The sequence below is a fragment of the Eleutherodactylus coqui genome, chromosome 5 (genome assembly GCF_035609145.1).
Source record: "Eleutherodactylus coqui strain aEleCoq1 chromosome 5, aEleCoq1.hap1, whole genome shotgun sequence".
NCBI lineage: Eukaryota > Metazoa > Chordata > Amphibia > Anura > Eleutherodactylidae > Eleutherodactylus > Eleutherodactylus coqui.
In genome coordinates this window covers 81,114,356-81,142,247 of record NC_089841.1, presented here as the reverse complement: position 1 = coordinate 81,142,247, position 27,892 = coordinate 81,114,356, and the positions used below count along the sequence as shown (strand labels likewise).

Here is a 27,892-nt window from a genome sequence, read left to right as displayed (position 1 = left end):
GATTTGTCACATTGGAAAAACCTATAGATATGGTACAATTGTGCGCTCCTTGTACTTTTTTCTATAGACACGGTAAAATTTATGCTCCTTGCAAATGTTCAGTACATTTGTTACCACATCGCTGATGATTAAGTGTAACCAGCAAGACAGGTTCAGGCAATGTGAGAGTTCGAGGGCTGCAGTCATACTGTACCCATCCGAATAACAGAATCCTTCCATCAGCTGCCATACCATTCATATACAGCGCCACATATTCCCCTGGTGGCAAGATTTGGTACTGTTTTTTTCTTTTGTTTTTTTGGGGGGAGGTGAGGGGGAATCTAACCCCACTCCCCTCCCCTACCTCAGCTTTTATTGGGTTCTGCCCCATAGTTTTTTCACTAGAGACTGCTGAACACCTCCATTTTAATTATGATAATCCTGTATAAGCGCCATACATTGTCCCATACTATGTAAAGCCACAGAGAACAACATATTCAGCATATTGGGATTATGGAAAATCTGTTTGTAGTGCATCTAAAAGAAAAATTCAGTTCTGCTAAATCTGTATTTACTGTATGCATACCGATTGGAATTTGGTCTGGCAATTGTTATCCCGGATCCTGAGCTTGTAGCACTTGCTTACTAGTGTGTATTAAAAATGCATAGCTTTATTAAGCAAAATGAGGCATGACTGAAAGGAATCCTAAAATGTGCCAAATTTGTCAAGCGTGGCTGCAATTTTGGTGCAAAATATTGGTGCAAAGTACTGCAATCATGAGTTGGCATAAGGAAAAGAAACCTGACTAATATGATAACATTGCTACATCTTGTTTGACCTATCATGATCCATCTTGATAACTTTGGCACAGTTTGCCATTTCTTAAAGTGATACACCTTACAAGAATACGGCTGTATATGTGTATTCACTGCTCTCCCTATTTATCTTACAGTTCAAGAGAATGCTCAATCGAGAGCTCACCCATCTATCAGAGATGAGCCGGTCGGGCAACCAGGTTTCGGAATATATTTCAAACACCTTTTTAGGTAAGAGAAGCAGAGTTTTTGTTTTCCCTTTCTCTTATTCATTCTGCTAATACCCACATAGACCCGCAGGAGTTAACATTAAGTTTTCAGGTGCTTTAAGGGGAGCATGACATGTTGAATGTGGTGTCTGATCTACAGGCACCATGTTATAGATCTGGAGGAGCTGAGCAGATTGATATATAGTTTTGTGGGATTCAGTAGAACTTGTATTTTATTGATCGAAAACTCGACATATTTGTGATTTAGATTCCAGTGGGCGGTGCTATCGGTGATTGACAGCTATCTGTGTGTATACAGTCATACAGAGAAGGCTGCCAGTCACTGATAGGACCGCCCATTGGACTCCTAAGCCCAAAATGTGCAACCTTTTTGATCAATAAACTACAAGTTATACTGAATTTTTTCTCACAAAACTAGATATCAATCTGCTCAGCTCCTCCTGCTCTAGGACAGGATGCCCATAGACCTAAAGCAATCTAAAGTAAATGCAGAATAGATTTACTGACATGCTCCTTTGCTTTTACCTGTTGACCATAATCCCAGTAATACTCTATGGATTTATGTGTTGGTGGGTTGCCATGCAGAGCGTCCTATTGAGGACACAGTACATTAGCATCACAAATCAAGGTGATTGGAGGGAGCAGTTGGTCCAGCCTGCTGTTGGCCCTCTTTCTTCCACCAGTTCCGGGTCACTTTTCCAGCTGTCCAAGGTAACTGATGAAATCTTCAGACTACCTAATCTCCATAGTGCATTGGTAGTGTTAGACTACCCATAGACTATGACTGTTTTGTGATTGGCCTGCGCTCGTGTGATCAGTGTTGGCCAGCCAGAGAACAATGCACAGTGCGAATTAGGTAGCTAGAAAATTGCATTGGCCATCTTGGATGGCTGAAAATAGGATCCTGAGCCAGCAGATGGAGGGACTTTGGCAGTTAAAAATGAAAGCAGGGTAATATATTCTTCCCCCTGTGGTCCAGGGACAGAATTGTGTTCCAAAAAAGAAGGGTTACGGAATTGTCTTCACCTCTTGAATAGTCTTTGGAGTTTTGTATGTTGTTACGCACATTACATACAATTCTCCATGAATTACATTCTGTTCTGAATGCAGCAAAAACAAGAGACAATGGAGGAAATTTACTATGTCCAGCATATCCAACGGCGGTCACCCAGCGCACAATGGGATTAATACATGTAGAGGCACATACATAAATCTGTTGGTCATGCCCACTTTTTTTTCTTTTACAAGAGTGACGAGGCCGGCACAAAAAGCCAAAAAGTCGCAAATCCCCACCTGCACAAAATATAGCAACTTTTTTTTAACCCCAAAAACTGTCGTAAAAGGCTTTATAAATGTTCCCCCGATCCTTCCAGTATCTATGGTATGTGGGAAGAATTATTGAAATAGTTTGGATCTGCCCATAAAATGCAAAAGTTTTTTTAATTTCTGTACATTTTACAGCTATTTTACGACAACTCTTGCATTGCATGTCGAGTTACTATATATTTCGGACTGGTAATAGTGCAACAAAGTGTTGGCTTTCAGGAGGGAGATTTGTTAAACATGACACTGTCAACATCTCGGCAAAGAAAATACCCTGCGTCCAAATAGCCGCATGAGGAGGGGGAGGGGGAGCTGTGGAATCCCCCTGCAACCTCCACACATCAGTTCAAGAATCCCTCCAGGACACAACTGAAACCTTCAAGGAGAATTCAATGGGATTTGCTTATTTCATAAACCTCCAACTGTCTTTGGCGCAGTCTAGAAGATCTTTTGAGTAAAGCAATAACATAGGAATCACCAACTCGTCGTGTTAGTTATAGTTTTAGATAGGACTGCAGCTAAATCTGCTGCACATCTTAAGTGATACCCTATTAACACTGCTACATCTCTAGATATTCTTTAGATTTTGGATGCGATTTCTAATCTTGAAAATATCTGTCAATTCCCAGATGACAATTTACCAACAGATTACTCTTAACACCTTTCTGTTCACCTGCTACTGTTAGTCATGGACGTTAAAACATCCCCAGTGCCAGCCAAACCATTTATATTAATAAATAATGGAAAGCCCAGTGACATTACAAGCATTACAATCACAATCACGAGGCTTCAATAAACCAATTAACTGAAATAGTATGAACATGAAATAGCTCATTGATCCCTAGGTAACTGATATGTTATAGTACTAAGCAAGAGGACTTAAAATGCAATATCACACAGGCTGCTAGATAAGGATTAGCACTTTCTTAAAGGAGAGTCACCAGGAAATAGGATATTTCGCTTGTACACAACTTTCAAGAATATTCCGGATAATGGATAGACCATCAATGTGTGACCGATGGAGGTCTGACTCTCGGACCCCACCAGTCGGTAGAAGGTGACCAGTGAAGGTAAATGGGGCTGAGCTGTAGTACCAATCACAACTCATTAAGCAACACTGTAGAAAAAAAAAAGACAAACGCACATCCACATCTTATACTATGATCTACTGCTTGTCAGCAATGTTTATAAACATGAGGTTCTTTGTTATATTTTGATCAGAATGTATAAAGCCCACTAGCCACTTCACAGCGACATCTTTATACTGGGTCCATATGTCACTGTGTGCAGCACCAGATGGCGACAGCGCCCACAGGAGGAGCAACCAGGTTGCCCAACAACACCACTGCTGCCAGGCAGTAGGTTTGTCTAAACCACTTTGCCCCTATAAAGGAGCTATGTAGCCAAAAAAAAAGTTGAAAGTGGCTAAACATGCTGTGTAAAAAAAAAAAAAAAAAAAGTCATACCACACCCAATATCTCGCCTTTCTCTTTTTGGGAATGTCTAATCCCTTCTGATCTTTACTTCCTGCTGCACCGATAACATCACCAATACTAGGGACATGTGACCACTGCAGCCAATCATCTGCTCACTTCAGATAGTGATTAACTGCAGCAGTCATAACCCTGTGTTGGGATGTCATCACTTCAGCAGCAGGGGACCGGACACCAGCAGAATTGGAGCAGTGGGGGATCAGGTGAGATGGATATGACTTTTTTTTTTTACCAGTTTCAACATTTTTTGTTTGGTTTGTACCCCCTTTAACTATAGTCCAAAGAAACATTTTCCCACACTGCTGTTAAACAGGATTTCCCACAATCCATAGGCTACGTGATAAACGTCTATTTAGTGGTGGTCTCCACCCACCCACTCCACCCCCCAATCCCAAAAAACAGGGGTCCCCGTGTTCCTCTTTCCTCCCCCGCTATAGGCTTACTGCACTCCCTACACTGAGGAGGAGATTGGATAGAGTGGCTATCAACCATGTGCAGAGACAATAGAGATAACAGATTGCTTGTATTTAGCTAATTCCGTCAGTCCCATTAACATAAAAGGAGTGGTACGGCTCATGTTTGGATACCGTTCCATTCACTCTCCCTCTCACAGTGAGGAGGAGATAGGAAACACAGGACCCCTATTCTTGGGATCTATGGGGGTCTCAGTGGTTACACCACCATTGATCAGACTTTAATCACCATTCCCATGGATAGGTGGAAAAAAGTCAGTTTTGGGAACACCCCTTTTAAGGGTTGAGTTTTCCTAGCCCAATAAAAAGATCCATCTGAACTAGGAGACATTTGAATTTATCAATCTGTAATATTATAATTCGCTGTAGAACCAGAAAAATGGCCGCCTCATGTAGGTGACTTGCACTCTTTCATAATGAGACACTGGAGCACGTCATGCCCTACCACATACCCAGTTGACTGCAGAACACAACGATTTTGTCAATGAGGAACAGACTGATTGAGAAGCATTGTGCTCATATGAATGAATCTGCTGTGGCTTTGTTTGATTCAAGCTCAACTTTCATCTTGCTCATGCAGGATGCATAACTAATGGGCTATTTCAGCCCGGCTGAATGATTTTTGTTGGGGGAGCACTAGGGAATCCCATGAAGTGTAACAGCAACAGCAGATGTGAGCTCTTTCAGACATGTTTGTGCTTCTACATGACTTGGCCTGACACTTGCATTTAGGACTTTCCCTTTTGATCTGTCTGAAATGTGTGCATCTGCCTGAAATGATAAATATCAAAGTTAGCCCCCGCCCCCACCGCACTAAATTATATTCCAATTATTTCAATAGGGTCTATGGGCTTCTCCTATTTTGCTGGACAGAAATATTTTCATACACTCTATACCTTCTGTATTTATGCATTACAATTAGGAGTCGAGATTCCAGGGGCAATCATTTCCGTGACCTACATTGTGCAGTATTTGTATTCTGAAAATATTTAGATGTAAATAGACACAGTAGAAGAAAGAAGAAAACCCATCTCATTTTAAGAGTTAGTCAAACGATGGCAACCCAACCAACCATTGAAAATAGCAATGAGAAATGTCTCAGCTGGCTCATATAGTCCATCTTATTTTGATCTTCATGCAGCACGATCTGCTGATTCTGAATATACAGTACGGATGTGTCCTCCTTTGTCTTTCCTTGTGGCTCCAGATATGGTGAGATGAGTGGTACAAGGTGGCCAGCTCTGTCAGGGGCCGTGAAGAGCGTAAAAGTTGTGTTTTTTCAATGCTGGTCATCTTTGGATATCTCAAGCCAAGAGGAACGGAAACCTCTTGTATGAATAAGTGATTGAATCCATCCTACAATTAATTTGATGCAGTCACATTACATAGTGTTCTCTAATCAAGAGCATGAGAAAGGCATTTAGGGATGAAAGTGGATAGAACTTTTCTTCAACCGGGTTGTACACTTGGGGACCCTTTTAGCAAAAAGGAATTATCCTATCTAAAAGCTGATTACAAGAGATCCTGCTTCTGAGACCTCCAGCAATCAGTTGTAGTCTATGATGAACCTGAAAGCAAGTGTTGACTTACCCTGCAGTGCCCCCACAGCAGAGATGAAGTATTGCATGCCATAGTTTCGATTGAAATTAATGCATTGTTCATGTACTGCATATTGGATCCTCTTGAAGTTAGTCTACAATCTGGCTTATAGATTAAGACACACCAGGGCTGCATTCCTGGTAAAGGAATGCATTCACGTCCCTAAAGTGTGGAGGACGATCATGTGCATCTCCGCTCCAGTCACTTTCATAGGACCACTGGAGATAGCGAGTACAAGCACTGAGCTATCTCCAGTGGTCCCATTAGAGTGAATGGAGCAAAGGTTTGTGTGACCATCCTCTGCTGCCCCGTACTTTGGGGCACATGGTGGGCTGTGGTGAGTCAACCCACTTTAACATAATGAATTTTCTAAACCAGACAATTCCTTCAAAATCAGTGTTCAACCAAAAATGAAAAACTATCTCTTCCCATCTAGCCAATGTCTATAACCACTGAGTCATTAAAGATTCCAAGAAAGGGTTGAAGATATTGAAGCATACTTTGACTTAGTGACTTAACGAAACATTGACTGTATCTTTTCTTATGCAGATAAGCAACATGAAGTTGAGATGCCGACGCCGGCCCAGAAAGAAAAGGAAAAGAAGAAGAGGCCCATGTCACAGATTAGCGGGGTGAAGAAACTAATGCACAGCTCTAGTCTGACTAATTCAAATATTCCAAGGTTTGGAGTAAAAAGTGAAAACGAAGAATCTCTAGCCAAGGTGCGATAGTGCATTAGTGTCTCTTTTCTGTCCATTATAATGCTGTTCTAATTCCTATTGATACAAAATCCCTAGTGTATACAAGCTGAGAGTTGTCTTCTGACAAATGGCTGCTTTCACAGCCTCCAGGGTTGTCAGCAGGGATAGGGATTTGTAAATGTATAATTAGGCAGATGTGTAAATTGGGATAGCTTTTTGTATGGAAGCTTAAATGGTGATAATATCTGCTGTCCCTAGCTTAAAGGGGTTGTTCATTTGTAAACAATTGATAGCTTAACCGCAGGATAGGTCATCTATAGTAAATCGGTGAGATCCCTGTCGATCAGCTCATCGCTGGACCATTGTGCTTGTGCACCGAACCGATTTCTGCAGGAAGCAGACAGCTCTGTTCCCACTGCAGTGGCCAGGCTTGGTATTACAGGCAACATTTCTATTGAAATAAATGGTAACTTTAAGTGTGATACCAAGCCTGGCCACTGCAGTGCGAATGTAGCTGATCAGCAGGTATCCTGGATAGCAGACCCCCACTGATCTACTACTGATGGGCTGTTCTAAGAATAGGGCAGCAATAGTTTGCAACTGAACAACCCCTTCCCTAAATATTGTATTGCAGTCAGGTTAATGATTTCTTTTACCTTTACCAGTAGCCAGTAAATTCTCTGTATCCATTCCCTGTTATAAAAATAACAAGACCCGCATGCTGATTTATACTCCTGATTGAGAGCCGCTATAATTCTCTTTTTTGGCTGTGCGTCTTGATAGTTATTTTTATTCATTTTTAATATTTTTGGCAGTACAACATCCTTTTAAATGCATTGTGGTAATTAATTCATCTCATCCTCCTACTCACCATGTGTTCTTTGAACTATCAGCAATGATGGCACTAACAGAATGTTCCAGGCTGTGTGTACCAAATCTCTAGCTGAGAGGAATTGAGAACTGAATCTTGCGGCGAATCCAAAAATGATAATCACTGTTTTTTTTTCTCTCTTGCTTCTAATAGGAACTTGAAGATGTGAACAAATGGGGCCTTAATATTTTTAAAGTAGCTGAATATTCTGGAAACCGACCTCTGACAGTCGTCATACATACGATATTTCAGGTAGATATATTTTTGGGAGTCCTTATGGAATGTTTGAGCCTTTTTAGATTGTGTATGTGCATGTTAATGTGTTTGTTTTAATTAAAAAAAAAAATAAATTAGTAATGTTTTAAAGTAATTTTTCCACCTCTGAACTATCCTCATAAGTCATCAGTAGGTGATCAGCAAGGGTCTGCTGCAGAGAACCATGGCTGATCTGCTGTTTGACAGACTGCTGTGTTAGTTTACAAAACCAAAGTGTTAAAGGAAACCCACAGCTCTGTTCTTTCAACTGTGGCCCAGCTTGGTATTGCAGGTAGTTACCATTAAAGTGAATTAGAAATTTGCCTGCAGTACAAGGCCAAGCCACTGCAGAGAATGGAGCTGCGTGTTTCCTGCAACACAGTGGCTCCGTTAACTGAGAAATCTGCCCAGTGAAAAAGCTGATCAGCTGGGGTCCTGGGCAGTAGAATCCCGCCAATCAATTAATGGACTTGTCTTGAGGTTCAGAGATGGAAAATCCCTTTAATTCTAGTAAACACGGGAGCTTAGTCTGAGTACCCTACAATCTTATATATTTTCTTTCTCAGCCCTTTACTAATTAAATATTTCTAATGTATTTTCATACAGGAACGAGATCTGTTGAAGACCTTTAAAATACCAGTAGACACATTAGTTACGTACTTAATGACTCTAGAAGATCACTATCACGCTGATGTGGCTTACCATAATAATATACATGCAGCGGACGTTGCTCAGTCTACTCATGTGCTGCTATCAACCCCTGCTTTGGAGGTAAACGTTTTGGAAATGAAGTGAAACTGTACATTTCTAAAATAATTTATCAAATCGAAGGGTATGTTCACACGTTGTGAAATTTTTGCTGCGGGTTTTGGTGTGGATTCATATCAAAATCCATGTGTTACAAGTGGATTTTGAAACAGATTTGGCAGTAGATTTTTACCCCCTCATTTGTAGAGATAAATTCCCCCACATAATAGACATAAATAGACATGCTGAAGATTTAAAATGGAAATTTATGCAGTAGATTTTTTACCAGCAATGTGTGAACAGGATTTGTTAAAATGCCATCCACTTTACTGCTATTGTAATACACTGTGGATTGGTACATGTATATTATGTCTCCACCAGAATAATGGGTGGAGACATGGTTTGGCAGTCTTGAGTATGAGGAAACACCCCCAGTGGCTGATTGGTTGCCGTAGACATGCCCTCTTTAGGTCGGCCTCCTGCTTCATCCTCCCGATCCCCAGGAACACATGTCGCAGGACGCAGCGTCGGCACAGCTGCATCGCCCACTACTGCTGCTGTCTGGCCAGCTCCTCCAGCATCCCCCGACCAACAAATGCAGCTGGAACCGGAACCGGCACTGAGGCTGCGGCCGCTACAGCTGCTGCCCACCCAGTTCCAGGCACTGAAGCTGCAGCCGCTACTACTGCTGCTGGCCAAACAGCACCTGGCAGTCCTCGGCACAGCTGGCCACCGCAGCGCAAGGCAGGGTGGTGACTCACACCTTCATCCCCACCTGGTCTCTGTCGCAGTGTTCTGCACTGTGTGCTAGGTTCTCAGCCTCCGCCGCTGTCTTTTAGATGGGGACGGAACAGCACAGACCACCAGCCAATTGGCAGCTAGGGGCGTGACCAGGGCGTAAACTTCAGCTAAGGCCTGTCAACCCCTAGCGTCTGGTGGAGGCAAGATGCACCAGTACCCTGTGGATTTTCTGCAGCTAATTTCACTGGGGAAAATCTGCTGCATATCTGTGACTTATGAACATACCCTAATTAATGTCTGCCTTTTTAGTACTGTGATGATTACTTTCATAATATATCTCTTTTTTAATGGCCAGATCCCCATTTGCCTGATACAGTGTTTAAAGGGGTGATGAAACCTTTTAAAATCCTGATTGGCGGTGCTCGGATTCTCCGTACCCTCCATCAGTGAAGTGTTGCTTATGCATGGAAATGCAACCTCTTTAAAGGGGCTGTTCAGTGTTAGAAAAACATGGCTGCTTTTGTAGGCGTGTGTGTGGTTTTGCAGCAGAGCTACAATATCAGATACGCTGGTTTAGGAAGAAAGTAGTCATGTTTTACGGACCCTGGACAACCCTTTATGTTTACATAGGGTTGCATTCTGATTTGTAGTCAGAACACCTTTACTTGTCATAGTGACTATTGCAGTGTTGTTCAATTCGAATGAAATGAGACCAGTGGCAAAACAAGAAGGGACAAATAAGGAAGTTTTTATTGGCCTGAAATAGCAGTGTGTTTTCATTCACTTCCCTTCTATCTTTGCCATTAGTATAGAGTCTATTCAGCTATTGAGGCACATTGATTTATATGTTGTTTTCGTTTTAGGCTGTTTTCACAGATCTGGAAATTCTTGCTGCAATCTTTGCAAGTGCAATACACGATGTTGATCACCCTGGTGTTTCCAACCAGTTTCTAATCAACACAAGTAAGTCAATGCCTTTTTGTTATTGTTTTTGAGAACTATATAAAAAAAAAAAAGCTAACATTTTATAGAGTGTTTTTCAGACATTCACATCTAAATTTTGTATCCTGTCCGTAGAGCCAGAACTATATAGTATATTGGATACAAACAATCCACTTGAAGGGATTGTGTCATCAGATTCATGCTGCATGAACCAGAGACAGAGATGCCTACCGTTACCCTGAGTGTTTCACTCTGAAACGCTGCAGTGTTTCGGAATAGATGTATTTTGAAGTTTGACTGGAGCTGAGCCCCCGAGTCACGGGGTGGGCTGTGCCGGCCTCTTCCCACGTGCAGAGTGACAGCTATCTCCCCGTACACTAAAGGGCAGCATAAATCTGCTGACCCAATCCCGTTAAGTTAGAAAACATCCTATACTCATCATGTAGGACCTGAGATGTCCCATCATCTATTAACGGTGTATCTTGTGCTATGCGGTTTCTGTAACTGCCATTTACTTCCATGGGGTTACGGAAATGGCTTAGCGCAGCCTGCTCAGCTGCTTCTGTAAATCTCAACCACTCCTGACCACCCCATTCAGCCAAGCCAAGGGAAAGTGTGGGCCATAACTAGACATAGTTGGATATGCTGTAGATATGCCATTAAAGTCTCAGATGGGCATATTCCTTTAAGAATAGGTGGAATAGAACGTCTACGGCATTTTGTGCTCCATGTACCTAAATATAATTCTTGGATTTCAGCTACGTGCCTAGTAACCAGAGGGATACCCTAGAGTGCACAAATCAATGTGATGAGTCATTTTGCAAATGAGTGGAGAGAATGTCAGAGCGGAGAGCGTATTCTAGTATATCATGTACTGGTCCTTAATCCTTTCTTTGGGGGGTTTCGGTTTGTGGCGTTCTGTGCAATGCACAAGGTACATCGTGTTTTCAGGATTCATTTTATTCAGCTTAGTGTTTGCCATTTTTACTACATGATGATATGACAAATCACTAAAGTTCTTCACAAGAGAAATCAAAGTTTTTGGGGCTTTTTTATTTAAATGCTGTATTGTTATATATAACATGACTACAATATAATATTACTGTCATTTTATTTACATTATGTTATTAGACAAATGACCTGCAGCGTTTCCAATTAAAAGCACATACACGTGTTGTAATTCATTTGTGTTATTTTATTTATTTTTAATCACTCTGCTTTATTTTATTATGAGCTGTAACACAGTCATGGTTACAATGTTAAAATAATATAGTAAAACAAAATTACAATTACAATTTTACCAAAATGTTCTAAGTAAATAAAAAGCGGTTGCCCCAACAATAAAAGTCACTCCCCATCTACAGGATAGTAGATAACTAGCAAATCAGTGGGCCGACCACTAGAACCCCCACTGATCACAAGAACAGCAGTCCTATGTAGGCCAATTGAATGGAACAGCTGCAGATTGCCAAAGGCTTGAACTTTACTATCTCTAGCCATCGCATTGAAGTGAATGGAATGGCAATGCACATGCATGACTGAAGCTCATTTCATGTGGAGACTTTCAAGACCCCGTTCTTATGTTCAGTAAGGGTCCCAGCAGTTGGAGCCTCACCTGGTTGCTAGTTATCCCCTATATTTTACTGGTGGGACAATACATTCTTTTAAATTTGCTTTAATTATAGGGGTGTTCTGGTTACTAAGCAAATTTAAAAAATTCCAGATATGAAAGGTGTCCTCCTTATCCTGTCCTTTTCTGAAGTTTCCCTGCATCACTATTTTCCAAGATGGTCGCAGCATCCCTGCTGACATACAGCCTGAAACTACATTTACCAGAATTCCCTACTCTGTACTTCCTTCCTGTTCGCATCCCTGTTAAGCAGCCCCCTGTTAATCGTCAGTAACGCAGTCCCCAGAGCTGAATAGAAAAAAAGTCATCCCTGGTTGTTCCTACTGAGCAAGACTGATCTGTACCGCTGCAATGCCTACAGGACGTATCCAAGGCAACCTGGGAATAAACACTTCTGAAATGCCAGAAGAATGTGATGGTTCTTAGCGCTACAGACACAAAATCCAAAGCAGAATCACATTGCAAACTTTAAAAACATTTGATTAGCATTCATCTGGCAGCAACTTTGCATAAATCGGAATAACCTCTTAATTTTTTAAATATTACATTTTTTTTAAATATATTTTTTAAAATTTGAATGTAGGTATTAATTCATAAATCGGTTTATTCCTATAAAGTGATTGCCTGCTTAAGATAACACCCTTCAACTTTGCACCATAATTAAAAGGAGGGTTGGCTGGTTGAGATCCCACCATCATATCAGTATGGCACTTATAGTTACTGTAGGCTGTTGGGTATAGAATGGATTGTTAAGTATAAATGCTTAAAATTTTGGTAAAATCCAATTAAGCATCTTCATAAAAGACAATAAAAAGCACTTCATACCTTGATGAAGTTTGATAAAACTATATAGAAAAGTACCATTTCAGTGAAGAGGGTTTATATCTTTTTTTGCCGTTTACATTTTTATACTTTACATTGTAAAACAATACAGACTAACCAATGGGATCAGCGAGTTTCATACATACATTTTGCACAGGATAATTATGGTCAATTGGGCATATTCTATTGATTTCCCAAGGTACAAGCTGTTCATTGCTTTGTAAACGTGTCACAAGTCTTTAGAACTAGCTCTTTGTTCTATCATGAATTGCTCATCCATTGCCGAAGCCATATTGACGCGGAGAGTGTCGCTGCCTCACTACCTATGGAGAGGCACAGCTGTCAATCATGTTGTGCCATAGAGGTCAGACACTGGCAAGGGTCATTATTTCTTTGCGAGGGGGTAAGCTGGCGTCATGCCTGGACCGGTGTGATTAAAGCTTCTATTCTTTGATTCATTTAGAGTAACAAACACATGACACCGCAGCTATCATTTATCACGTCAGACCTGTTCTTATTTATATGGATTCACGCTGCTTCATTGCAGTTGAAGCAATCAGGCAATCATATCTTATAATTAACAGACAAGTTTGAACCGTTTTTTCTTTCTCAAGTCCCCAGTGTTGCCTCTTGTTCATAGCGATCCTTGATTTTCTTCCAGACTCAGAATTAGCCTTGATGTACAATGACTCATCGGTTCTGGAGAACCACCATTTGGCTGTGGGTTTCAAGCTGCTACAAGAAGAGAACTGTGACATTTTCCAGAACTTGACCAAAAAGCAGAGACAATCATTACGGAAAATGGTCATTGACATAGTGAGTACAGATTGTCACCAAACATCACATTTTGTGTGTTCTGTCTTAGCCCATTTATAGGACAATGCCGGCTTCAGGTAAACCTGATTACTGCCAATACTGGTGAAAACCTGTAGAGAAATAGTATTTCATTTATTGTAGTAAAGTAGAATCAAGTCAACTGAAGTACATGTTGTCTATAAACAGTATAATGGCACCTAGGGCTAAAATTTGGAACACTGCCCTGAAGCTGTATCAAGTTAGCTTGATGTCTCCACGCTGGAACCCCCAACCCACCTATGGGCAAACAGACTGCCTAACCTTACCCCTGATCATTAAAACGCGGAGATCCTTGTTTTTTATTATTAAATACATAATTTTGCACAGTTGGTTCATTCATGTTACCAGAATAGGCTCATGGCAGAACCATAGGCACACTATGTGTGGTGCCTCCATTCTGCCCCATAATTTCCCCTACAAGCAATACTATTAAGGGAAAATATATCCATAATACAGCATCTGATTGAACATAGCCACATGCATAAGTGCTGTGTGTATATGTAGGACAGGGCTTGGTGCCATGTTATTATTCAGCTAAGTTAGCTTTTGTTCAGTCTGTGTGTTGTGTTTTCCTACCCATCTAAATTATTTTATCAGTTTTTTACACCAACTGGTTTGGAATTAGTCTCAGCATGCCCATTCATTCTAGGACATATAGCCACAGAAGCCTGAGCCTCTTCGCTTGTCTGCTTCCATTTCCAGTATATTTTACATTCTCACTCTCCCCCTTAGTAACGAAAATAGTCTTCATCTTGTGGAAAGGTGTGACAGGCGGGATATTTTCTTCTTACTTCACAAGAACATTTCTTGTCTTCTGTGAGCTGTATTTAGAAATAAGGCAGAAGACTTTTACATTGAACTCAGTCATTAACCCTTTGTACTCTGCAGATGTCTTATTCATGGACAATACCATTGATTGATCAGTACAGTGCACGCCTGATTTATGAGAAATTTGCCTAGATAGATTTATAGATAGTGTGGCAGTGCAGCCGAGTTTGAGCCACTGGAAGGCTATTTTGTAGAAAAAAGTTCAGTTAGAGAAGGCTTCTCAGCTGTGGAGAGGCCTTATTTGCTTCACCTTAGAGGCAATGTACGCTGGTGACCGCAAGGCATGACAGGAGATTGGACGCTCACTGTGCTGGAACATATAATTTATGGTATTCTGATTGTAGTCGTTAGTGAGGGCACTGTTAGATGTGTAGCAACAGGCCAGGCGGCCAGGATTTGTTTTGTTTCCTGTGCACTGTGCATGTGAGAAAACTGCTGTTTTGCAATACACCTGGCAGAGGCCAGACTAAAAAGAGAGTTTTAGTATTGGACTGAGTACCTGAACATGTGCTAACTGTCTTATGGTTGAAGATGGTGATCCCAAGTGAGTGACTAATTCCCGAATGTCTCAATGGCTAGAAAAAAATAGTGTATTTAGTTTACACTGAGTTGGCCTATGGGTACGTAATATATGGTACCCATGGTCTCAAGTTAACTCCTTTTTTCAGTTTAAGCAAACCTGGCAATTGGCAGATTATAATGATCCAGACTAGATCAATTTACATTGCTGGGGAAGGTCACTACTGGCCATTTTTTTTATCATGTTACACAGTTGGCCGTTATAAAGAAGGGTGCCAAGTTGAGGATCCCATTCTATAAAGTCCATACATCCGAATCAGGTGTATAGAAAAGGGGGTATCAAATGAAACATTGTTAAGCATCAACATCCATTCATGTAAGCTCGTGAAGTAGGAAAAGCATTCGTCTTGTCAGTTACTTTAGCAATTAGGTCTCACCTTGATATAACCATACAGCAGGGATCTACAAGATTTTGGCTTGGAAAACATAACATTTGTAGAGCATTTCCTTTTTTCCATTTGAACGGCTTCTCAGGCAGTCTTATAGTGGTCATCAAAGAAAATCTGTTAAAAATCAGACAAACCTGGAAACATTCACAAATTCCTGGACTATATTTTTTTCTTCCTTTACGATCTGTGAAATTTACTGGCATTTCTATGACCTACTTGTGGCGAGATGATCGTGGCATCCTCTTGTTTCCCCTTATTACTTTTGTTGCTGTCTCTGCCATTATTTCATGCCCAGCCTTATTTTGTATTCCGCACTGAGACAGGTCTGCTTTACTGCTGACATCCTAACAAATGACAGACATATTGAGCTCAGTATCTGCCCTTAGGGCTTTTAGGATAATTTTGGCATTTTTCTTGGGGCATGGGAAAACAGATTCTCCACTAAAACAACATAGAAGGTCTGAGTCCAAGCTCAGCAGTTTTATTAGGGATCTGGTGCGTGTATATAATGTTCGGATATAGGACTCTGTATGATTTAGTAATTAGATTCACATTCTGTCTTCAAGGTGCTTGCGACAGACATGTCAAAGCATATGAATTTACTGGCCGATTTAAAAACGATGGTTGAAACCAAGAAGGTGACAAGTTCAGGAGTCCTTCTCCTTGACAACTATTCGGATAGGATACAGGTAATGTACCTCGTGAGCAACTGTCTGTACAAATATGGCATATAACTTTTCCTTGATTTTCATCTTGAATCTAAGTGATCAGTCTTATCATGTTTCTTATTGTCAGAATTGCAGGAACATAAGCAAGTCTGTGTAGAACGGATCTGAAATGTATTCGGCGTTAACCCCTTGAGTGGCACGCCCGGAAAATTTCCGGGGACGAGCTCCACTGCTCATAGCAACATAGCCCGGAAGATTTCTGGGCTATGTATCACTATGGGAGCTGCAGAGCACAATGCCACAAGCTGTGGCAGTGTGCTCTGCCTGCACAGACCCACACAGAGCAGTGCAAGGGCTTTGAAAAACCAGCAGAAGATATTGCCGACATGTCGGCAATGTCCTGCTTTGTTTACAAGTTGCCATAGAGACCATCGGCTTGTTAGAAGCAAGCCGATGGTCTCTGTGGCAGGGAGAGCTTGGTGCTTGGCTGACAGAGGACAGCTAGGTACCTGCTCTTACAGCAGAGATCAGAGAAAACCTCCGATCTCTGCTGTGTTAACCCTTTACATGCTGCAGTCTGTGACTGCAGCATGTAAAGGGTTGTCACTGCAGCATGTAAAGGGCTGTCACCATCGGACCCCCGGAATGTGATCAGGGGGTCCTGATGGGTCCCTGTGGAAGTCCCCTAAAGGGACAAAAAAATAAAAATAAAAAAAAAAGTAAAAAAATTATTAAAAAAATAAAAAAACCACTTGTCTCCCTTTACTTTGTAAAAAATCAAAAATACAATCACACATGTGGTATCCATGCGTCGTAATGACCCAGAGAAGGAAGTTAATACATTATTTAACCCCTTAATGACATGGCCCCTTTTTTTCTTTTTTCCCCATTTCTTTTTTTCCTCCCCCCTGTTTAAAAAATCACAACTTGTCCCGCAAAAAACAACCCCTCATATGGCCATGTCAATGGAAAAATGAAAAAGTTATGGCTCTTGAGACGCAACTGCAAAACTAGTTGAAATTCAATGATTAGACCATTTTAAAAAACCTGCCCTGGTGGGCACGACAGGGTGGTAGGAAACCTGCCACTCAAGGGGTTAAAGCTGTAGTGTCTTTATCAAACCACCCAGTAATCAGAATAAAGACCAAGGACTTATCAGACAATGAGTTGGATCAGAGCATGCATAGGAATAACCGGCACCCTCGGAGAGGAGGGGCTGGAAAATATACACTACAACAATGGCTGATTGGCCGTTGGCTGGTGCTCTCCAAGCTGACCAATCAGGACGCATGGACATCAGCTCAGACCCAATTCCATGTTGTGGCCAGTGTGCTGTGATAGTATCACCACCAGCATGCTGTGACGGTAGGCTGATGGTGCATAATTCGAGTTGTAGCTTTTCTACAGCTAGAGAGTCACAGGTCAGAGAACGATGTTTTAAACAGTGTTTGGATTTAGTTCTTATTTTTCTTCAAAAAGATATTGCTAGAAAAAAAAAATTACCGCATGCTCCATATGTGGGATAATGCTTGGCGGTTTCCTTATTTATCTAGCTCTAACTAAAGCTGCACAACATGACTCTTCTAGACGGCTCTTCACAACTAAGGAAAGTGTAAATGAAATAGAAGACTTGTGCCTCCTGTGTAATAACACAGCAGGTGACGTTGTTTTTATGTCTATTTTAGGTTCTGCAGAATATGGTGCATTGTGCGGATCTCAGTAATCCAACGAAACCACTGCAGCTATACCGACACTGGACAGACCGGATCATGGAGGAATTCTTCAGGCAAGGAGACCGAGAAAGAGAACGAGGGATGGAAATAAGCCCCATGTGTGATAAGCACAACGCATCTGTGGAGAAATCACAGGTAGAGCGTTTGTTTCACTAGATATACGTAGCTACTTTGCATAAATTGCAGCGCTTCTGATCATTACAGGGCAACTGATATAAATAGTGCCACTGCTTTGATGAATTTAGTGTAACCATGTATTAATACAGGGCAAATAGCCAGCGACATGCTTACAGAAGCGGTGGTAGTTCAGCTGGGACAGGCCTTTTAAATAGCATGGCTTCTCTCTAATTCTGAGGCACAAAGGGGGGAGCCAGCTGTCAAACTCCTACGAGTCACTAAGTGATGGGATATCCTAGTAATTTGAAAATATAATTCACAGAGGCAGAGGGATATAGAAGAAAGGCTCTCTCAAAATATTCACTGGGTATATCCCTTAAAATATAACTTTTATTAATCAATAAATATAAAATGATTGGGCCTCACAAAAACAGACAAACTGGAACTAACAAACACAGAGCAAGAATTTTAAACCCTGGAAAAGGACCAGAGAAAATATATGCAATTGACACCTCTATTACAATGCAGAAGTATCCTGCAACGTGAGACACTCTAATGCACTCTTTTTCAGTCACCATTGGGGATGGATGTCACCCAATAAAGATTAGAGGACCATAGGTAGGAGACAGAGCAAAAAGTTGGAAGAAAAGAGTGAGAACAGCAGCTCCTGTCTTGATGGTAGACAGGAGGGAAATGATGGATTTCTTCCAACTTTTTGCTCTGTCTCCTACCGGATTAGGGTTTACCTTTTTGTTAGAAGCTTTCTCCACATATCGTGGGGTTGCTGGTTTTCTGTGGATATTGTTCCCAGTTTGTCATTTCTATCCCAAAAGTCCCCTTTTTTAGGGGTTTAATCAATTTTTGGGTTATTTGGGACGCGTTATCTTCTATTTTAGTGTCCCTTTTAATCTGGTTAGGTTTATCTAGAGGAGCGAATTCCTCCTTTTCTCATCTAGGAGGACTTAACTACTTAGGGAAGTTCAGGGTTTCATATTCATTGCCTGATAACAGCATTATTTTCAGTGTATGGCACCTTTGTATCATAGATTAGAGAAACGTTATAACTACCAAGGACAATTTCGTGTCTGATGACACCATCATAGATTACGGTTCCTGATGAGTCTGTGTATGACAGAAACGCGTTGAACCAGTATGAACCATTTCTGCATTAATAATTCTCTCAGAAGGTTTTTCTGAATCTCGTCCTGAATGGTTATTGAAGCTATATTCTGCATGAGAACGCATCAGTACCTTAATGGTGGTTCTCTGGTTATTTCTAGCAGAATTTGATTCTTCATTGATTGATAACCTGTGGTTGATAATCTATTAGCCACTTGTGTATTTTTTCTCGGGGGGCATCAGCAGAAGCTTTGCTTGTGGTTTGTCCATTCTAAACGAAACTATATACAGTTCTTTTTTCATCACGGACAAGGACCTATCATAGGCTGCTGCTGGTGTCCTACTGTTTCAGCATCTTTAGCCCGGTGCTATTATCCAGATAGGGCAGTTACCTGGTCAAGAACCAGATTTTATCTCTTATTTAAGAGGGTTTGTGTACTAAGAAGACATAGGCCTGGTGGCCTCTTGTCATTTCACCTCTAATAATTCTGATCCTTGTTGATGAGACACAATAGGAGCCCGAATGTACGTCACCATTGGAGGTGTTCCGTAAACCACTTACCTTGATGGAATGATCATCCTCTTTTCATCTTTTTGTGAAGGACGCATCCTAATATGGTCCTCTAATCTTTATTGGGTGACATCCATCCCCAATGGTGACTGAAAAAGAGTGCATTAGAGTGTCTCACGTTGCAGGATACTTCTGCATTGTAATAGAGGTGTCAATTGCATATATTTTCTCTGGTCCTTTTCCAGGGTTTAAAATTCTTGCTCTGTGTTTGTTAGTTCCAGTTTGTCTGTTTTTTGTGAGGCCCAATCATTTTATATTTATTGATTAATAAAAGTTATATTTTAAGGGATATACCCAGTGAATATCCTAGTAATTTGCCATCACTTTAAATGGTGAGTAAATCCCAGTAATTGATGAGATGACACCTTTAAATTTCTCAGAGACATCCCCTTTGAGAATGGAGCCGCTACAGGAAGCTGTGAGATGGAAGCTGCTCTTAAAAAGAGTCTCTCCATTATAGCTGGGCATCCTGAGCAGGACGCCTCTTTATGACATCCACATGCCCTAGTTTGGCATACTGTATGAACAGGTGTGCTCGAGACAATCCCTAATAAACATCTACACATTTGTAGGAAAGGGGTGTCATGAACGATGTGACAGTCGCTCTAGATGTTGGAGTGATAGAGAATAGTTTTAGATTTTGGTCCAATCCCTATCTACAGGATAGGGGATAACATTATGGTTGATGTGGTCAAACTGCTTGGACCCCCACTGATCCCAAGAATGGGAGTCCCGATGGCCCCACATGTATGGAGTGGAGGATGCACATGCACGTCGCTGTACCATTCACCAAAGATGTACCAACATCAAAGATTGCCAAGTGCTCAGCAATTTCTGGTGCTATTATGGAAATGACTGGAACAGTGGTGTGCATGTACGTCCTCCATTCTATGCATGTGGGGGACATTAGAAGCTCTGTTCTCAGGATCGTTGGGAGGGGGTTCCCAGCCATCTGATCCCCATGATCATAAACTTATGCCCTATCCTGTGGATTGGAAATAACTTTAGATTTTGGTATATTTCAACCATTTCAAAAGGAAATTTGCATTTGCCCAAAATTGTCAGGAATGCTATCCTAATAAATGGATATTTTTTAAGTTAACCTAGTTAAATTAAAAATACTGTGTGTATAATGCCTTTGTTGTGTTTTTCTTTGTTTAGGTTGGATTCATAGACTACATTGTTCATCCATTATGGGAGACATGGGCAGATCTTGTTCACCCAGATGCCCAAGATATTCTGGACACACTGGAGGACAACAGAGAGTGGTATCAAAGCACAATTCCCCAGAGTCCATCCCCTGCACCTGATGAGCAGGAAGAAGGGAGGCAAGGCCAAACGGAGAAATTCCAGTTTGAACTTACACTGGAAGAAGATGGAGAGTCAGACACAGAAAAGGACAGTGGGAGTCAAGTGGAAGAGGACACCAGTTGTAGTGACTCAAAGACCCTTTGTACCCAGGACTCGGAATCAACTGAAATTCCACTTGATGAACAGGTGGAAGAAGAGGAAAGTCAGACAGAACCTAGCGCACTAGAAGGAGAGCACTCCCCAGATACGTAACAGTGTGGAAAGCTTTCTCTTTTGATCTTTTTAATGTTTTTAATTTTAGAAAAAATATGGTTTCCAAAGTGCATGAAACGTGCCGCAACCATGCTCACACCTCACTGTCATCTGCCAGGATATTTGTTGATCAAAATTGACCTAGTTTACTCAGTTTGGCACTCAGGAATTTTAACTGAAATTCATTTCACAGCATTGAGAAGCTAACAGGAAACTTTGGCAGAGGAGAACATCACCTACCCTGAAAGTCTTTGTTTTGTTTTTTTTGTTTTTGTTTTGTGGAGTGATAAGACCAAGGAAGACCATGCGGCTTAGCTTGCAAGAAACAAACAGCACCAACAGGATTTTAAAAAGGCGTTCTACAGTGTTTTGTAAAAAAAATCTCATTTCGGGACACGTGGTGGATGGCATAGCATCATGGCAAGAGGATGAGCTGTGGAGATGACATGATTTTCTAATTTTAAGTCTTCCTGATAAAATGACTAAAAAATATATTGAAAAAAAAAATCTGCCGCTCTTTGGGCTGCAACATACTCTGCATTTTGTACCATATGTAATACAAAGATTTTTTTTTGTAGAGCTTACTTTTATTATTAAACATATTGAGGTATTCTATTAAAAAAAATAAACTTAAAAAAAAAAAAACACAAAGAAAAACAAAAAAGGTACATTCATCCGCCACTGATTTTTTTTTCCAAAGAGTAACTTGCAAGTTTTCAGTACAAGAGATGTACTACACTGGACAACTTCTCCAGGTTATGGATTTTTTTGCACCTTAGAATTTCATAGCAATTGATTGGACTGTAGAGATCCATTTCTTTTATATGCTTGTATCTTTCTTAAAGACACTGTCTTGCAGGAAACCCTTTCAGTACAACTTAGATTTGAACCCTCTTTTAATGTTCTGATTAGCACAGAAAGAACACATTGGCCACTTTTCCCATCTACTGTGGAAGGTCACCCCTTCATCATTGTACAGGTTGCCCAGTCTCAATGTTTCAAACCTTACACCACCACAAAATAGGGATTACCATCGTCTAAGTGGATTGTGTGATCAATTGGCCCATGCCGTCAACCGCTTGTGTCCGTGAACCCAATGTTAATGCAACGATGTTACATGCTGAATGCCTTTTAACTTTTTTTTTTTCTTCTTCGTCCTGATCTAATTGGCTTACTGTATGTGCAATATAATAGCAAGTTAACAAAATGTTCTGTGTTTACTTAGAAGTATATAGCTGCATCACACACATATATGTCTACACATGTATGTGTGTATATACTGAACTGTATGGTGACCAACAGTCAAGCTTGAACATAGGCACTACTGTCAAACTCACCAAAAAAAAAAAGTACACAATATTAAGCATCCGCCAATGCCATCTATATTGTATAGCTAAAAGTAAAAAACAACTCTATAATCTATCTCTACCTGTGTAATGTAGCAGTGCTAAATAAGCGGCACTACTAGCGAAGCTTATGGTACTGCTAACCAATGTCTGTCGAGTCTAAAATCATCCGTACGCTGTAAAAAAAAAAAAATGCATCTACTTGCATGCAAAGTAATGTTGTTTGTGTATAATCTTGGCCAAAAATATTTTTTGACAAAAAGTATTTAAAAAAAAAATATATGAGAAAAAAAAAAAAAGTTCTTTTCTAAGGACTTCAGCCTTCGGTGTAGCCTTAAGTGTCTCTTACTTGTGTTTCACACCTTTTTAGAAATTTCTCATTTGGCAAGCGAATTTAGACAAGTCTCCTCTGCAGTTTTACCTCCAGCATCTATCTGCATAAACGCTTTGAATAGAAGAACCCACTGTGCTGTCTAATATGTAGGGATTTTCCATTCCACACATTACTCATCCTGTCGCTCACCTCCTACTCATGGAGTGCCTGGAATGTAACGATGATTTTAAAAAAAAGCAATATTATTTCCAAAAATAAAGGTCGACCTGAAAGGGTTCACAACTGCACTAATGGAAATTGTTTCATACAACACCATGTCACCATTCATTAAGCATGCAAGAATAAATTCCCCCCCCCAAATAATCACCCATCATCATCCATGGACAATCAGCAAGAAGTGAAGAGATATTGTTTTGGTTGATAAATCTAATGCACTGTATAATCCTTTTCTTTCCTTTTTTTCCTTCTTTTTTTTGCCAAAGTGTGGGCCAATTTTATTGTAATTAACCAGAAAAAGTGGCTTTTTATTTATAGTTCTAACTTTTTTTTTTTTTTAGGCATAGAATTCAATATATATATATATTTTTTGCCATAAATAAAATGCAACACACTTGGTGCTGTAGGGCAGCAAATTTTATTTTATTTTTTTAAGGTTTTTTTTAAATTTACTTTTAATTAAGAAAGTTTATTTTGAAGGTACAACATTGTTTTCAAAAGGAAAAAAAAAACTTGAACGAAATGGATTTACAGAGAGCCGTGTCAAAGTGCAAAGTGTTTTTATTTTATTATTATTATTAACATATTTATTACTTTTGTGCCATTCATGATTTTCCTCACCGGATGACCTTACCTGTAATACAGTCTTGTTTGTCTCTGTTTACAACCATGTATTTATTGTAATGTACATAATGTTAATTGTAAAATACCAGTTCTTATTATTGTTATGACATCCTCTGGAAACAGGCGGTGTTCTTATATCTTGAAACTCTTGGTGAGAGAATGAATATTCTGTATATTTACTCCTGTACATTTAACTTCTGTATTATAATGCCACCTTAGAGCTTCTTTATGGAAAATCTGAAAACAAAAAATTTGAAAAAAAAAATGCTATGGTAAATATAAAAGCTGCAGGTCTTTGGTCCCAGGGCTGTGCCTTAACTCTGAACTATATTTTAATATGTTTTGCTGCATTTGGAAATGAGAGTTGAAGGAAAAAGGCTGGGCATTTTCTTGAGATTTTTTTTGTTTCAACCATGCACTTTTTTTTATTATTTATTTAATCCAAAGCTAGAAAATAGAAGTGAGGTCAATATAGTTTTATTTTCTTTCCAATCACACCATCATATGGGGACGTGACTACAGAAGTGTAACAGTTGTGGTCCCAACTGGCTTTGAAGCCCGAAGGGATCCTCAGTGTCCCTCTGTCCAGTAGGATGACACCAGTACTAGGATAGTTGGGGGTCCCAACTGGCTTTGAAGCCCGAAGGGATCCTCAGTGTCCCTCTGTCCAGTAGGATGACACCAGTACTAGGATAGTTGAGGGTCCCGGTTACAAATTTTGCACTGGAGCCTATAAGCTTCAAGTTATGCCTCCGTAACCATACCAGGGTCTTGCACAGGTCATTGTTCAAATGCTTCAAAAGTGGGTCATAAAATAATAACTGTACTTACATTATTTCTTAATTCTAAAAATAAAAATGTGAAATATGCTTCAATGTAGATTTTTTTTCCAATTTCAAAATAGTTCAAAGGAAAATAAATTTTTTTTAAAGGTAACCTGTCAGGTTGAAAATGCACCGATCTGCCAACACCATGTTCTAAAGTAGGTAGAGCTGAGACAATTGATATATAGTTTTGTCTAAAAACATTCAGTAGAACTTGTCATTTATAGATCTAAATCTCTACTTATTCTGGGCCTAGGAGTCCAGTGGGCGGTCTTATCAGGGATTGACAGCCTCCATGCAAACAGAAAAAAATGGCAATCACTGATAAAATTAGAATACTTGGTCACACTTGTCCTAATGGCTGTTTGCTGTATGCGTGTTTAGGAATTTACCACTTTAGGGTCTCATTACATCATACATTCGGGAATAGAAGAATTAGTAGTACAACAGATGTCTTCAGATGTGATCTTTATTGAACATGGATATACTAGGGTTCCAAAAATTAAACGTCTTTAAGAAATATTTCACTTATTTGTCCTTTGTAGGGTTATTAGGCGAATAAAAGATAATTTCGGGAAATCCGCAATCCAGGAGGGCGCTGGTGGGTCTGGGTTTGGATCCCCAAGTAATTCTTACCACCATCGATCTACTGACAGGAGTGCCAGGAACCCAGGTTTTTGCTTAAAGACGTTAATCACTGATATTCTGGGAGTCCTGTGGGTGGTGCTTAAGTGGGGATTTAGATCAATAAAAAGGACAAGTTCTACTGAATCTTTCCCCATAAAACTATATATTAATCTGCTCAGCTCCTCCCACTCTAACATGGTGCTGACAAATCGGACTGCGTCTTCAATGTTACAGGTTCCCTTTAAATTGTTATTTTTCTTTAATTTTTCCCAGATGTTTTCCACTTTGCCATTGTAATATCTGATTGCTGTTACAAATGTTACACAAATTGAGCTGTAGATGATATGGGAAAGGTGATAAGAAGCCAGGGATAGCCGTTATGGGCTTTTCTAAAATTAACCATTTCCTGAGTTTTTATTCTTATTGTCAATTATTACGCAGCCCAGCTGGTAACAAATACGGGAACTAAATGGGGATTTACTCTGGGAAAGTGGAGACGCTACCTCATTTTTGAAGGACACCTCAATTCCCCTTAAAATTTACTTTATATGAAATGTATATATAACTTTTTAAACATTTTTATATTTCCTATTTCGCTTCTGCACAGTACCCAGTTACTGCACATACACACTAATATATATGCATACATACACTTGCATGTATATAATGTATGTGTACATGCAAGTCTACTTACTTTTCATATCTTACAACACATTTTACCTTGTTGCTTCTTCTATTTTTTTCTTTGCATTATCCACCAGAGCAATATTTAATCCGTACGTTCGTATGTTTCCACATACAGTATATGTATAATATAGTAGGGTTAACTAACCCATTGTAGCAGTTTTTAAATATTGCTGTACTGCATGTATAGGAAGCGTCTCCTTTTGGTTACGCTTCACAATAATGACATTAATACTAGTGGTCTAGTAATCCAAAGCTTATCTATTTTGTAGAGAGAGTAATGTATAGCGTAGATACCATTGTATAGATATGTATAGTTGCACTATTATAATGAAATAAATACACATATCTTCCTATCGATTATTTAAGTAACAGCACAGGTGGAATGGGAGAAGACTCTTGAGAATGATCTGACCACCAAAGGGTTAAAGGGATGGGCTCACCTTTTAGCTGTTTTGCTGCAGGAAGTAGACCGCTCCCTATATTGTGCAGTGGCACAGGTTGGTACTACAGGCTGAGTCCCATTCACTTCAATAGGACTCTTTCTGCAGTACAAACCCAGACCACTATGCAATGTACGGAGCTGTCTGCTTCCTGCAGGACACCATCTTGAAGTGGGACAATCCATTTAAAGCCTTCGTAATAGTCATTCCCCACCTACGTTACGTCTGATACTGACTGTGTTGCTCTTGTACAGTGTATAGCATTGATACAACATAGTCTTCTGCCTCAAATGAAGGATGTGTTTTACAAGTGTAAGGCCACCCTATTTATATTGCGTAGGTGGTACAATCTGGTCATGGTTGACTTAAGAGCCAATTATGCCAGTTGTCTTTTTCCCATTTAACACCGATTGTGCTTTCTGGCCAGTTAAACCCTATTAACACTGTATTTATGTTACAAAACACTGAGGATTATATTTCATTCCATCACTGCCCAGCCATCAAAGTCGGTGACTGTTCCGTGAAAGGGGAGATTCTTTTTCGTAGGTAATCAGAGCCTCCTTTTTGACACACAAACTGTAGATTTTAGCAGCCCTGGTCCAAAGTATTTTGATTGCTTTTCTTTTAAACCATATTTTAAAAAAAAGGGATTCTCAAACTACATAAAGTCCTGAATCATTTATGTTATTTTTGTATTTTTTTCCTTCTATTCTTTGTTTTTGGGTATGCCAGTACAATGGCATCCTGTGTAAACACTGCAATGATTTTCAATGTTTCTTAGCCTCTTTAACAGCCTATGGGATAGTACTGTACATCAATATCTTCATATAAAATTTTTATATGCAATGGAAATAAAAGCATGGGTTGGTTCTGCCTATCTTCTTTGTGTATGAGTCTTTGTTCAGGTCTTGGTTCCTAGAATAGCGGAATAATTGGTGTGAAGATTAAATTGCCTTTTTGCAAATGTTTGCAACCACCAAACAAAATTGATCATTTTCACATTTTAAAAGGGGTTGTCCAGGAATTTTAATTTTGATGCCCTATCCTAAACAATGGGTCCACCACTCGAGGACTGCAGATCAACTCCAAACAACTGTCAATGTTGACAGCACTGGAAGCAGATAGTACTACATTACTATTAATAATACTACAGGCGTTGATTTCAGTAACAAACTATGCCATTGGGATGTGGACAGTGCTATCTGCTTCTAGCGTTGGTAGCAGGCCCTTTGTTTCAAAGGGACCCTGTGTGGCAGGCCCCTGACAGATCAACTATTGATGACCAATCCTGAGGTTAACCCCTTTAACCCAAAGTTTCTATTAATGTGTTTCTAAATTCCTTCTAGACACACGGACAGTATCTGGAAGCTTGGGTTGCATATAACAGAAATATTAGTTGCAGAATTTCCCCCCCCAAATTCTATAGATTAAACTGAAATATACTACATTTCTGCACTTTTTAGAAATGAACATTACCGTCACCTGCTGAACAAAGAAGCACAAACAGAGCCCGTCATCACCATATTACAGACTAGCTGATCTACCCAGCCCGAATTAATTTGATACAGGCGTTTACGTGTTGTTTGCATGGCAAAGTTTATGAAGTCAAGGTTACAGGGGTGCACTTACTTTTGCAATTAGCATTGAATAATCATGTTGTGAGCCCTTTGCTTTTCCTATTTAGGACCTAAAGAATGCTCCTGCCAAATTTCATAGTTGTATGACATCAGGACGTTAGAGAATTAGTGGC

At 40.0% G+C, this 27,892-nt stretch overlaps 1 protein-coding gene across 3 annotated transcripts in view; it reads left to right on the top strand.

Annotated features, from left to right (window-relative positions):
- The window catches only part of PDE4D (phosphodiesterase 4D), a 647,997-nt gene extending 620,978 nt beyond the window's left edge, over window positions 1-27,019 (top strand). For all 3 annotated transcript variants that reach the window (XM_066602773.1, XM_066602775.1, XM_066602774.1), the window contains exons 7-15: window positions 933-1,026; window positions 6,463-6,635; window positions 7,639-7,737; window positions 8,347-8,511; window positions 10,092-10,191; window positions 13,284-13,438; window positions 15,840-15,962; window positions 17,627-17,809; window positions 20,643-27,019. In XM_066602773.1, coding sequence (XP_066458870.1) covers window positions 933-1,026; window positions 6,463-6,635; window positions 7,639-7,737; window positions 8,347-8,511; window positions 10,092-10,191; window positions 13,284-13,438; window positions 15,840-15,962; window positions 17,627-17,809; window positions 20,643-21,044 — 1,494 coding nt within the window. In that variant the 3' untranslated portion in view covers window positions 21,045-27,019. The remainder of the gene's footprint in view (window positions 1-932; window positions 1,027-6,462; window positions 6,636-7,638; window positions 7,738-8,346; window positions 8,512-10,091; window positions 10,192-13,283; window positions 13,439-15,839; window positions 15,963-17,626; window positions 17,810-20,642) is intronic.
- Window positions 27,020-27,892: the final 873 nt, after the last annotated feature.